Source organism: Argopecten irradians, chromosome 5 (genome assembly GCF_041381155.1).
Source record: "Argopecten irradians isolate NY chromosome 5, Ai_NY, whole genome shotgun sequence".
NCBI classification, from domain to species: domain Eukaryota; kingdom Metazoa; phylum Mollusca; class Bivalvia; order Pectinida; family Pectinidae; genus Argopecten; species Argopecten irradians.
This window is the reverse complement of record NC_091138.1, coordinates 42,182,009-42,196,466: the sequence shown is the minus strand read 5'-3', so window position 1 is coordinate 42,196,466 and position 14,458 is coordinate 42,182,009. Positions and strand designations below refer to the sequence as shown.

The 14,458-nt window shown below is 32.7% G+C and overlaps 1 protein-coding gene across 1 annotated transcript in view; it reads right to left on the bottom strand.

The window, feature by feature from the left end:
• Positions 1 to 966: 966 nt before the first annotated feature.
• LOC138323911 (extracellular serine/threonine protein kinase FAM20C-like) overlaps positions 967 to 14,458 on the bottom strand; it is a 37,237-nt gene continuing 23,745 nt past the window's right edge. Inside the window, exons 5-8 of the mRNA XM_069268841.1 lie at positions 12,289 to 12,401; positions 10,520 to 10,810; positions 7,733 to 7,814; positions 967 to 5,661 (exon numbers count right to left, since the gene is read on the bottom strand). Of these exons, the coding sequence (XP_069124942.1) occupies positions 5,376 to 5,661; positions 7,733 to 7,814; positions 10,520 to 10,810; positions 12,289 to 12,401 (772 nt within the window). The 3' untranslated portion in view covers positions 967 to 5,375. The remainder of the gene's footprint in view (positions 5,662 to 7,732; positions 7,815 to 10,519; positions 10,811 to 12,288; positions 12,402 to 14,458) is intronic.

Genomic DNA, 14,458 nt, shown 5'->3' with positions numbered 1-14,458 from the left:
CGGGAGGATTTTTTTTCTCTCTTTTTTTAGTGTCTTTCACTCTAAAATGATGGCCGGAACCGGAGTCTGAGATCGAAATCCCGACTTTTTATTTTTTTTTTGTAGAAAAATGGGGAAAAAATTAGGGTCGTGGGATAAAAAAAAAATTAGGGTCGGTCCAATAACCCTAAACAGACATATTTCTGTGGCCTTATGTATACATCGCAAGATAGAAAAATTGTACGCCGTGGTTGTGACTGTGGCTTCGGAGTTGAAAAAAAAGAGAGGAAAAAAAAGTTACCACCTGGGTGCGTTAGAATTGTACCTGTAGCCCCTATTGCATGATCGTAAAATGCGATATTAAAATGTAAAACAAGTTGATGCAACTTCAGTCTCCATGTATGCCCTTGATGGATTAAAATTGGAGATATAATGACTATTAATTGCTTCCATTATGTCATTCTTGATACTCCAGGGGTTCCGATCACTTACCATCTCTACAACCCTGGACTATCTCAGAGTGAAATTGAAGTAATAGAAAAAATAGTCCAGGGGTGTAGAGATCGTAAGTGATCGGAACCCCTGGAGTATCGAGGTTGCCATTGTGTATAACTCCCTGTCATATGTCATACTGTTATAACATCGCCTCTGATTGGCTGATACAACGTCAAACGGCGTAATGATTTTATTGAAAGAAAGAGTTCTTCAAGAAATTTGGAATTTCCCTTCGTCTACCTTATTCAAGCACTTAATATCTTATCAGGAGTTGTCACGCCGATATTTACACCAAAAACAACGTGTTTCGTCGTTGACACCGGTAACAAATGTGTCAGGTAATAGACAGGAAGTGCCGTTTTTATCAGGTGTTTCTTACGTCATTACAAAATATGCCGCTTATATCACTGAGAAATGCAAATGGTCTAGATCTATTAGCGACATTTTCCCTCTTGCGTTTGCAGTATATGAAAATGAAAACTGAGACTACTATAAGGAAAACTATAGTTTATTTGGAATTCTCAACAATAGCACTGTCAGACATAAAAATGATTTAAGGACGTATCTCACATTTACACGTCAACATACGTCAATTCCACACGTTATTTCACGTGACATATAGCCCATACTATGTATATATACACACATGCGCCATTTTCATTCTGATCCATTAGAGTTACTTCCCTTCGTTTCACACTGATGGAGTTACTTCCCTTCATGAAACGAAGGGACGTAACTCTGATAGATCGGAATGGTTATTTATTACACTCGCACATTTCTATGTTTAAGAAATGTCAATCATGAAAATCCCCACGCACATAAAACATTCTTAATTCTTGTGTCAAAACCGCAGAACAAAATACCTCAAATTATATTCGAAGGTAGAAAATCCATTGCATTGGGAACGTACAGTGAATATGTTTTATCATGAATATATGTATATTTCAGATTTCCTCAAACAAATTTATTGAAACATAAATTTATATTTGAGTAAATGAAAGCATCTCTTGAAAGCTTGAGAGTAAAAAAGAAGCTATTTTGAAACAATCGTGTAGGATTGACAGTTGATTTTAGCACCATACATACCATTTATACCGCTTATTTAAAAACCACAGATAATACTTATAAACTGTCACTCGTTTGGCATTCAGACAACTCATCATCTCAATACACATCATTCTCGTCATAACATCTATCCACAAAGCTTTGAACATGAAAATAACACCAAAACATCAGAATACAGATAATTGAAACAAACCAACGACCCCAATCTTTGAGGGGAAATAACCATCAAAGTCACTTCAGTTTAAAATGTCTTAGAAGTTCCTTATCCTTTTACATAAACAATGTATATTAATGAATATTTCCTTACGGAGGAATTATTAGATTATGATTATGCTCAATTTGTTTTGGCGGAAACGACTCGGATATGTTTTTGAACATACTTACATTATATAATATATTTAAGACTAGGAAATACAATGATGATCATTATTAAAAAAAAAACTTATTTCTGTGTGCGATTCAAATATTATGTAAAAAGATGGAAAAGAAGAAAACGTAATGCATATATGCATTTTGTTACTCTATATCGGAAAAAAATTTGTCAGGAATTTAAAATGCGAAAATCAATCGCTACAAAAGTAAGTAAATTAACAGATTTGATCTCTCTAATTATAGTTAGACAATGTCAAGACCATACTCACCGAAGTTCACAGTCGGGGAAAAATATGATTTTTTTTTTATTAGGAAACCTTCTTGCTGTCTACATGTAGAATGTGAACTTTATTGGCTATTCAAATCGAGAGTCATACATGTATCATATAAATATATATAAAGAACATCAAAGTGAATATTTTTTTGGAATGTAGCATTGCAATATGTTTATATTTTTGTGAAATCAACAAAAGTTAGCTTTATCATAAACATGAAATGAAATTGAAGAATTTTTAGCATTGCAGTGTACACGACAATAACATAATTACATTATTAAATGAAACTTAAGAACACATTAGGAAATCAACATTTAATTCATTCACCCCTAAGACACATTTAGACTCTTCTAAATCAAAGACTAGACCAGTCCATTATGAAATTTCAGGGGTGAATGCGTCAAAATGATTAGAATTTGTCTTGCTAAATATAAGAACATGGACATTTATTGAGATTCCCGACTTATCAACATCCTTACTTACATGTGTATCTACAAATATTTTTCTGTTTAACTACAATAATACTTAATTTCGACAATTTTATTATGTCAACAAATAAATAATATTAATTAGTCACAGCTAATCAAGTGTAAAAATGATAAGCTAAAACGATTCTTAAATGATGTAATTGATACGAAATTGTCATAAGGACTTTTCGTAATCCTGATGCGGAGTTATCTATTATTTTGGGCATGCTAATGGCAGTTATGATTTTATTTAAAAAATCCTTTTGATGTAACTAGCAGGAAAAATGTATCAGTTATCGCGGCCAAGAACAGATAACTTTATTTTACGAAAAAGACGAAATATCTGAAAATATATTTCTACAATATCATACTGGTATAAAGGGCGTAATTCATATTTTGTATGATAAATGCTATTTACATATTGGTCGTTTTGGAATGTAGAAGAACGATAGTGTGATTTTATACAATGATAGTTCATCATTCATTATTACTCATCCTCGATACTCCAGGGGTTCCGATCACTAACGATCTCTACACCCCTGAACTATCTCATAGTAAATTCGTTCATGATTAACGTAATTTATTAAGAGAGAGTTAATAAAGACAATGTATAAACAAACATTTTCCCTCTGACATATATGTTTTTAATTTTTTAAGTTTTGGCTGTAGTAGAAAATTATTCTTACGATGTTCACCCTTCTAAAGAAGAGAATATGGCACAACTTGAGACATGGCCCCAAAACATTTTAACCGATATACAGTGTATAATTACTGCTTTTGGCTGAGGTCAATACCTGATTTATTACCCTAAGAAAAATATTAACCGAAAAGAAATCGGTCAATAATACATTGTATATGTATCTTTTCTTTCGGTCGACTAATCAAAGCATTGGCTGAAGGCGCAAAAAATGTTTAATTTTTTACACACATATCACTAATATGTTAATTTAGATTATTAAAGAATTTTCTAGTGTTTGATAAAATCGTTGAATGGTAATTTCCTAAGCTAATAAAATACTGATTATCCATCTAACGATAATTACAATACTTATTTTTTTTTCATGAGGCCTCGGGTTATGACATTAATTGCTTCAGTTTCTACTTTTCTAAATGATTACGAATTTAATTGATTATTTAACTTATTCAAGCACATTTTTATTTTCACAAATCGCATGCATTTCCTTGATTATGATTAGTCACCATCACGTCTTTCTTGAAGGTCCATTTCGTAACGATATAAGAATGTCTAATTTTCTAATAATCATTCTAAAACATGATCCAGAGAATGACGTAACAAACCTGAAACCACAATTAATTACTGCCCATTAAACACACAGTTTTCAGTTAAATTAATTTTACCCTACGTAACTAGACAAAAGTAGACTTTAATTAAGGCACTTTTATTATTCATGCACCTAATACTTCATAATAATAATACAGAAATTAATCATATAGTCTTGTACGGTAATACAAATGTAACATTATGACAAATTTTGGAGTTGTTGCTATCTAAATAGCAAACACTGAGCAGAGAGAAAATAATAAAATAATTTGAAAAATAAAATAAAATACAAAGTTATCAGTGTTAATAAAACAATCTTTAAACATTCAAAATCATATTATTTTTATTTTGTTAGGATTTTGTAGCTTCGTGATATCTCATGCGTGTGTTTGTAGAATAGTTACCATATAAATCTAACGTCATATTTCTATAGTTGATACCATTTTCAAAGCGACAATCGACAATTCCTTCAAGTGTCAAAGACATTTGAAATTAACCGCATTAAAGTAAGTTAAGATTTAAAAAGCATTCGCATACTTAACTTAAAAGCGAATTGTGGCAGTAATACCGCTGTAAGAATTCAAACAAAAACATCTTTATATTTTTGCTTACCCCGTTAGGTAGCAAAATGAAATAGTTAAAACTCTGGAATGCTTTAAAATACACTTATTGGTGTGATTATATTCTCATGATGCTTCTCAGATCTAAAAATGACCGAGTTCAACTCCCAAATATAAAAGATAATAATTGGCATTAAATATGACTGTATCCACATTGCATTCATGCCACCGTAAACACAATAAAAACGCTTTTCAATCCTTATATAAATCAGATATATGTTATCCAAAATATTGTTTTGAGTTCTGTGAGTCGTGACATGAATACCGCATTAAAACCTCTATCGCCATTGGTTCTTACACGTCAGTGTAGACTTCGATTATGACATAATTTTGCCTGTATCTTATGTCGAGATATTATGCAGTCACGATCGCCAATTATGTAACTTTTTTCGCCCTCTAATATCCTCAGTGGTATGCACTGTCGGCTTATGGTCGGATCTAACGCTGTTAGCACGATCCTGGATTTAAATCTGAAAGATCAAATTTTAATCATATTATATAAAATATAAATATCCTTCTCAGCGCCATGATGCCCATCCCTTTTGTTTATCCCACATCTCTATTTGAAATGAAAGTTGATAATGATCTGACCAATGGCTTTTGCGTTATGGTATTTACTGCTTTCGTCCCACATTGGTTACTTTCTTCAGATACCACAGTAGGCCGCTACCAGACATGCAAGCTAACAGGGCAAGACCCGCTCTGTCTTACACTAAGTGCTCCATGTAGAATAATTCGATAATTTGTGAATTACTCCATCAAATGGAAGCACATGTACTTCAATCAACACAACACTAGAAAGCTCTTCATTGTAATATCCTCAGAAATGATCATCTTCAATCACATCCATGATGTCATTTCCATTTTCCACACATATGCTAATTTCCTTTAGGATTTTTATAACGCGCCGGTCCAGTGCTATTAGTTGATTCTCGATGAGGACGGGGAATATTTTGTCACGGGTAGTGGAGGCTTTCAGTAACGATGAAAGTTTCTCAGGCCCCACATAGTATTTTGCGAGCTTCATGAAAGTGGAATATCTTATCTTACAGCACTGGAATATAGGGGCAAGGATACTCATCTCATCCTGGCGCCATTTTCCAAACCTGAAGATAAAAAATAAACAGTTTTAAATCCAGTTGGTGAAACCAATATATATACTGTATGTCTTATAACATCATAATAATTTTCATTTATGGACCTTTGTTGAGGTCCACATAGTGTTATACCGCCCTGGTAAAAATATAGAATATCGACCTACACGTGATCATCCAATGAGAATAGTCGAAAATCAGAACATATCTAGTCATCAAATATGATACATCTTTCTTAATACTGCAAGACATTATCATGGTTAAATTTGTAAACAAGTGTTTCTTCAATTTCTTTATATTAGATATGCTCTGATTTTTGGCTTATAAATGGTCATATGGAGGCAGATATTAGTAATGTTAGTAATATAACGATCGGAAATCCTCGTCCGTTATCGCTTTCGTTACGGAATGTGCCGAAGGTTCCCTATTGGTTACATAAGTGATGTCATAAGCCTAACAGTTGCACTACCTGAACCACGAAACTGAATCGTGCCGCCCGCAAAGCTAGAGAAAAAATATCTATCTGATAATTCCCGTTTAATAGAGAAAACACACATTCAAGGCGTGTGTGCTGGCTTCATAATGAGGTTTATTCACACTACATTGAACGTATGATGCTAGGTTTAGACAAACTGGAAACACATAAATCTCAACAGATTTAGAAGTTACAAACCATAGCAACGATTTCGGCTTCCAGGGCGTGTATACAACGAAATATTGAAAATGAAGAATGAAAAATAAAGTTGTTTTAAAATCTCTACAGATTTGGGATTTACAAACCGTAGCAAAGACTTCTGCTTCCAGGGCATGTATAAAACGAGAAAATAAAAATAAAGTGGTTTAAAATTCCATATCTTGTCCGATGTAATACAGCGTTTTATATGGTTGTATAGTTCTATTGTTTAATTAAAATCATTTAAGATATTTTCAAACTAGATTGCAGCCATTTTCATATAGTTTCGGACTTACTTCAAGTCTTTATTGGAAATGACACTGATATCAACTCATAATACTATAAATACCTAAATAAAAACCTGTTAATAATTTAAATTCCGACCTTCAATCAAGTAAAAATTAAAATACGGCCCTAAAATTCCAAACTTTTCCAAAATACAATAATTTTATTTCTCTGCTTTGAAAACAAAACATAAGATAATGAATACACATATTAATTGCAATATTATTAATTTTGAAGATAATTGGTTTGACATGCACATTGCATATAACTTGATATCTCGGTAACGTAATACCCATGACATTGTGTAATGTTTACAATAATTATACACTACAGTATATAAAATCAGCAATTTAAACTTAACGTAATGACTTCATGATAATCGTGAGAGATTTAAGTGACCATGTTCCTCTTAAGCAACAGCTGCTGGTTGATGTAGAACGTATTTACTCAATACCTACTTACAACCTTTATCAGAATACCAGTCTACACCGCCAATCTGCGGGATCAGTGCTTTCTCCTTCACGCCAGTTGGCGTGGTTATATTTTTTCGAGAGGCTTTATATTTCATTTATCCCTCTCTAGGACATAAATTACTAGGTCGGTTTATCTTTTTGTGTAATATACAAAAACATATAGCTTTTTGTGACCTCGTTTTCAATATTCATAAATAGTATTGGTATTATCTGTGGAAGAATTTGTTCTCTGCTTTAACACTTTATGATTTTTAATGCATGATGATTACTAAGCTCAGTTGTGTTTCTTAATGACTTCAACATACTGGATATTGAGTCCTGCTCAACAATCAAATATGAAACTTTTTGCATGAGATCATATTCAAAGTTTTGTCTAATTCTGTATGTTTATTTACATTATTTGCTATCTGTAATGTTGTTTAGGATATGGAAAATAAAGGATGCATTTAAAATATTTAGCAGAAGACTTTCCTTTTGTTTGTCTCTTTCTATTTTATATGCCTCTGTATGAATCAACGCCCTTTGATGCCCTTTGATAGATTTTGGATATTTATTCTTCGACTTGGTACTGGTTTCACGTTATTGACATACCCAGAAATTGACACGTATAATGATGTCCCACAGGTAAGGAAGATAAGGATTGGGTACTTACGATCGTCCATTATCTAGATGAAGATGGAAAGTATCGTTACCAAAATCTTTGAATGTTTCATAGTGATGCCTATCCATGTTTCCTGAAAAATAAAAAATAGATAGTTTTGAAATTAAAAATACAAGATCATTATATATCCTTTTCCTTCAATGTACAATTTTTTATTTTTTTTGGAAACACATTTTGTTTTCTCTATCAGTGGATGAGGAAGCATTCGGCGATAATATTATTGAAAGGCAGTAATAAAGTTACCTCACAAGATCATCAATGTACAGACTTAAGAGTATTATCTATAAATCTAAACGACGGTTAATTAGTCAACCTCATATATAATTTGGCATGGAACATGAACAAGGCAGCATCATCTATTATATATGATAACCCATCAATTTCCAGTAAATAATATTACCTATTACTTTATCCTCGAGGAATCTTCTTGAATAAAGACCATTTTGATTCAATATTGAACGAAATACATCGATATCATTTAAAGCAAATTTTGCCAAATAAATCATCTAAAATGTTACATTCACTCGGTTTACCATCAAAATGGTTCCTCTGCTTGACCTTTTTATATTATCTTTTATTTACTTTTATGTAAATTTATTCTTTGGCAGACATTTAATGGTAGAAATTTTGACGTTTATGTGACAAATCTTCCTTATAATTAACTTAAACGCTTAATTGCTAAATCTAACTTACATGGTTGTTTAATTAAAGGAAATGTAACTTGTCACCGCCAAAAGCTCCGTGACGAGATAAAGTCAACATATTGTCCCTATATTTGCATGGATTTTCAAACACATCCCTAAGGTGCTAGTAAATGACGCGACAAATTGAGTTATACACATTAGCTATATGTACATCTTGTCATGTAGATGTTCATTTCAAAACCAGTCCGATAATTAAGTCTGAAGGCATTTTTGTGATGAATAATAAACTAACACTTTATCACTGTTGATTATTTGAATAGTGAAGGAAAATTCATGACAGCAGGAAATGGTACTCAAAGTTTCTTAACGCTTTTACCTTTTATGAAGAAAACTTTATAAAAAAATAATAAACATTGAAAGGAAAAAAACTGCGATCAAGGTAAAGCTACAGACACTTAACATGTTAAAAACTGAAGAAAATTATGGCCTTCACTATTAAATGTGTTTATATCTAAAAATATTATGTCAATATCATTATTTTTTTAAACAGTTTTACATCACTAAACATACTTAATATCACCCCTGCACGACTGTGCATAATTTATAATTAGTACCTATGTTATGATAACTATATATTATGACAAGTGCATTAATAAAATTTTGTATAACTTTAATACTTTTGCTTACATTTTCCTTTTTTCTTCCTAAATTAATACAAAAGTGACAATTGCATTTTCTGTACAAAGCGAAAACCCCCATATTCTGTTAGTTACTAGCCCTTAACAATATCCTTCTTTACCAGCAGTTTTTTATGAGAACTCTTTGACAAACAAAGACGTTTGATCACTATGTCCATTTTGCTTACATGGTACATATAAGATGTGATAAGTAGATAATCTTTGTTCGAGCATTAAGGGTCAAGGCTACCAGCATCTTTAAGATAAACTCTGTGTGTTTCATCTGTGCTTCCGGACTTAAATGCACGGTAGTAGCGTCTATTTGATGAACTGACCTTTTCTGCCCTTCAAAGTGACTGATTGTTTGTTAGTAATCTGTGGCTTTATCGCCTAGTTTTGATAAAAAAAATATGGAAGTAAAACAGTATATGCACCTAGGATGCATAAAGGTTTACTAAATCAGGTATAGTACTTTTTTCACCAACACACGAAAGATATTTGTACTTATGTGGTATGTTAAAATCAGTGAAAGATTTGAAGTGTGAAAAGGCCGCTATTCTGGGCTCGATATCGAAATGTACAATGCCTTTATTGTTATGAGATAATGTCATTATCTAGTTCCGCCTAATTGATGTAAAATCCCTTTGCGGCTTTACAAGTCATAGCGTCTGTCTGAACTGATAAAAGTAGTAAATGATTCGCTCCTATGTAACCATGCCAAGGTGAACCAGATACTATTGAACCCCTGACAGTTCACATAGCTACTGGCTACACCGTCTGTAAGTAGTGTTTTAAGCTGAAGGAAATTTTTTGTTAAGAGTGGAGATACTTAGTAAAAGTAAGTAATGGATATGACTTGATTTGAAAGCAATTTGGCAAAGAAGCAATCTGGAAAAATTGAAAATGTACAAGGAAGAAAAATGCACCTATTCAGAATTCAAAGATATGGTGAACATTTGCCTTGTCCTACAAGTTCTAAACTTTATCAATAGGTTATTGGTGAATGGACTTTAATACTATGAAATGTTTTTAGTCTGCGGAGTTAAAGGCTTTGTTTGCATGGATTAACTGTGGTGTATTTTTGTGTTTGAAGCAACGTTGTAAACCTATTTACTATTTTCGCAAGAACAAATAAAACAACAAGCAAAATTTGTGTACCAGTGACACATTCGTTAAGAGGAAAGCCACAATGCCGACACGTTTACAACCTTGTGATGCCCATTTGTGGTCAAATTTTATATGTTTTAAAAATAAAACGCAGAGACTTTTCGCAGAGACTTTGTTTCGCTTTTTTATGGCAAATTACTTATTAACGACGATTTGATTCCGCGATCTAGAACCACATGATTCTACTTCACTTGTGTTTGAAACAATTTTGGAGAGATTTATTTTAAAGCTAAAATTTAATCGCATTCATTAACAAGTTGGTCCACAGAATTTGAAAATGAGAGACCTACCTGTTAAGAAGTCGAATATATGCGTATCCATGAGATCCAGAAGTCGACGCCCTGTATTATACGGAGATTTTAATTTCACTTTATCACACAAATCGTCGTACACTTCCCAGTAGGCTTTGCGGTGTTTACTATAAGATCGTTTCCATGGGTTACGCCATGTTTTGCGAGCTGCAATTTTCTCCGGTGGAAGAAATGCCGCCATTGATGATTCAAGTAAATCCGGGGTTCCACATATCGCATGGCTGGTATCACAATAGTATGAACAGCTTCCGTGGAAACATAAGTTGTTGGCTGAAAAAAGCAAGGAATTATGTAAGAAACAGAGATATTGGTCATATGTCATAACCACAGGAACATGGCAAGAAATTTTGAACCAATAGTATATACATATACAGTCGAAACTCGTTATCTCGAAATTCAACGAACCAACAAAATTAATTCGACTCATCCTCCAGAATTCGACTCAAACGTAATGTCATTAGGTTTGATCAGAACGTGTATATATACATGCATATGATACTAATATATATCTGGTATATATCTGGTCGTTGTTTAATATTTTGATAAGAAGGAACAAATTGGGAACATATTTGACTGGTTAGCGATAAACAAAGCTAACCGATGATAATTTAAGGATAATACTAATATACCAGACTGCTATTTTTGGTCATGTCAAAATATTGATGTGAGATTTAGTCTAACAACAGTTTGAAAATTTTGTTAAATTTCACTCATAATGTGAATAACTTCGGTAGGAGTAATGTTTGCATTCTCATATCTCTTATGTTCCAAATTCATGCGGAAATATTTTGACATGAAACAAATCTCTGAACGAAGCATGCAAAAATATAGTAATTCCTAAAATGAGAACAAAACAACTATATCAAATAATGAACAAAGACTTTTGATTTACTAATGAAAATCCTTGTGCATAAAGTTGAGATTGTGTTGTCTGTTAGCACCAAACATAAGACATACATTGTTTTTCATCTCTTAATCACTAACTGCTCCCAAATGTTCAGACTTAACGCTGTACTTTGTGGGTGGGTCAGGCTAATAATGGATATCACAGTCACATGTGCCCGACATCGTATTTTTAGAAACATCTGAAGGGCCATCTGTATTATTTTACCAACGTTCAAAAGTCTCTGTGTGACATATATATTGTATTTAATCTGAAAACGATTTGAGGAAATACCTTTGATGGTCATGCTTTTGATTTCATGATAAATATATGTAAATATAAATAATATTCCGATTCAACTTAACATTATCTCATTGTCTATATGGCCGAATGGACTACCAAACCATCATGGGTAGTGTCGATGAGCGTTTCAAGCACTCTTAAAACCAAAGATTAAATATATTTTCAAAGTCGCTGAATAAATTTTCATTTTACGTAACAACTTCGTTTTAACTGTGTTTTTTTTTAAATCTTTTTTTCACTTCATTTTTTTTTTATTTTTCTTAACATACGAACAGGGTCAAACAAATGTAAGAAGTAGTACCGTAGCAAAAACTTCGACCTGCGATTCGAACACACAACCATGGGTAGAGGATTTGATTTGTCTAGACAACTAAATACTAAGCCTTTGCAACACCCCATACCCCCTCCCGCCCCTTTTCTTTTTAAAAGAGTAAAACAGAATTTGTTACTTTTAGGAACTATGACACTCAATCTAGTTATGTTACTCAGACATTGTAACTCATTGGAACCAAATAAATGTGATGGCAGATGGTAGGTTATCATTTAAACTCTTTATTCTTACCAGGAGATATGAAGAATGTTTTGGCTAATTTATGGTCAGCTAGACGCTTTATATCACGTGTCATGTTGACTATTCTACCAGCCGTTGGTGGAACTCTGTAAAACCCGAGTACTCTGAAATAAACATAAATAAATAAATAAATATACATTTGACCAATCTATTATTGGAACTCAAAAACTACAATACCCTGAACTGTAAACAACTAAATTAAGTAAGTAAATAAAAATACGAATGATAGAAATTGAAATAAACCAATAAAGATACAGAAAACAAATTCCTTTTTGTCAGTAATCATAATGAGAAGTAGTAATATGCTAATGAGAAGTAGTAATATGCTAATGAGAAGTAGCAATATGCTAATGAGAATTTCATATAAACTTGATCACTGCCTCCGCTAGGTATCGAATTCGGGACCACTAGTTTACGAGTCTGACGCTTAACCGATCGAGCTAAAGAGAAGCCCTCTCTAGCCGAGCGGAATTTTGCGCCTAGTATAGACCAAGGTTACACTAAATATTTTGAAATGTATGATTAAGGTGTCATAACTTTTCATATTCCAGCCTGCGGTAAACCGCTGTCCTCTTATCTAAATTATAATTACTTGTAGAAACCTGAGCATATTAATAGACCAGAATCTCATATTAAATAACCCTGTCATGCTAACGTGATATACGAATCCAATGAATAACGCAGCTGATCGTGCAGTTTTATACAAGGAAAGGTACAGACTGACCTAAATAAATTTATAAATAAATATATCATTAAGTTTGACACTAATCAAGTGTCTAATTGTTTCTGTTCGGGTTTGAATGAGAAAAACGTTGACATATATGGCAGTTGTTTCTTCCTAATAATAATAAAACACAGCGCGCTGTTGTTTTTTAATAAGGAATGAATATTAATCTATGTACAGTGTATATGATTTTTGTGATGAGCTCTACATATTTGACACGTGTGACTGACTATGATAAATAGTAACTTTCAATGCAAGACAAAACCATGGAGATATACTAACGACTTCTGATGATTCTTCTATCCCTCAGTTTTGCGATAAAATAATTAACAATATTCAGAAATTCCTTTGTTTCTTTTTGGGAATTCATGAATCATACACAACACCCCAGTAACCTTGAATAAAGGTCAAAGTGAACAAGCGTGGCATTCTTTCACCCAAGAATGCTACAAGTCGATCGTAAGGGTTCTGTGTCTCATAATAACCCAATCAAGACTTTGTTTCTAGTCTTTGTGACGAATTACTGTAAATTCTTTATGTTGTTCCTATCTTTGTTGACTGAAGGTAAGTGGTCAGTCAAAATGGACGTGGAAAGCATTATTAACAAGCAAAAGGAATTCAATGCAAATTGATGTTATAAATATAATGCCGCATGTCCTTATAAACGTGTTCGTTTGAATACATAATAAAAATTATAAGTAAAAGAGTAGCATGTCCATGTGATGGTTAATATAAAAAAGAACACAACTATAATACAGTTTTTCCCGCCCTAGCGCTTTCTCGACTCTTGCCGGTCTTCAGGGGTTTGAGTTGTGTTCTTTTTTAAGAAATCACTGAAGACCGACAAGAGCCGAGCAAGCGCTAGGGCGAAAAAAAACTGTTTTATAGTTGTGTTCCTTTTTATTAATAAAAAACTATATACACACATTTGGGTTTCTTTTAATTAGAATCACATTTAAATATAAAGTTTTTTTCGACCATATCCTGAAGTTTACAACTGCGGATCTAAAGCACCTTTTCGTTTAGCCAATCATTTCTACTGCTTATACTACAACACAACATCCACGTCTATAAAAATATGAATATTGCAATGAAGAATGACAAAGTAATAATTAATGATTGCAGTGACCTAAAGTAACAAATTATAACATTTTTATGATTTGAACTATACTGGATTGCAAGGTATTTTCGTTTCAACTACCTTCACCTGTCATTGAAATGGGAATGACATCACTGTCATTAAAACAATGTCATCCGTGATACACATGCGAATCCAATGTTGGATAGGTCAAGGCTTTTAGTTTTCACGAGTGAAGTAAGTAGTGAAGCCTTATATATATAACGTATAAATCTAATTAAAAGGTATTTGCTATTCTCTAGATGGAGACTCTAAGCTGGACCAATCATCTGGGATATATCACTTTATAATCTGAGATA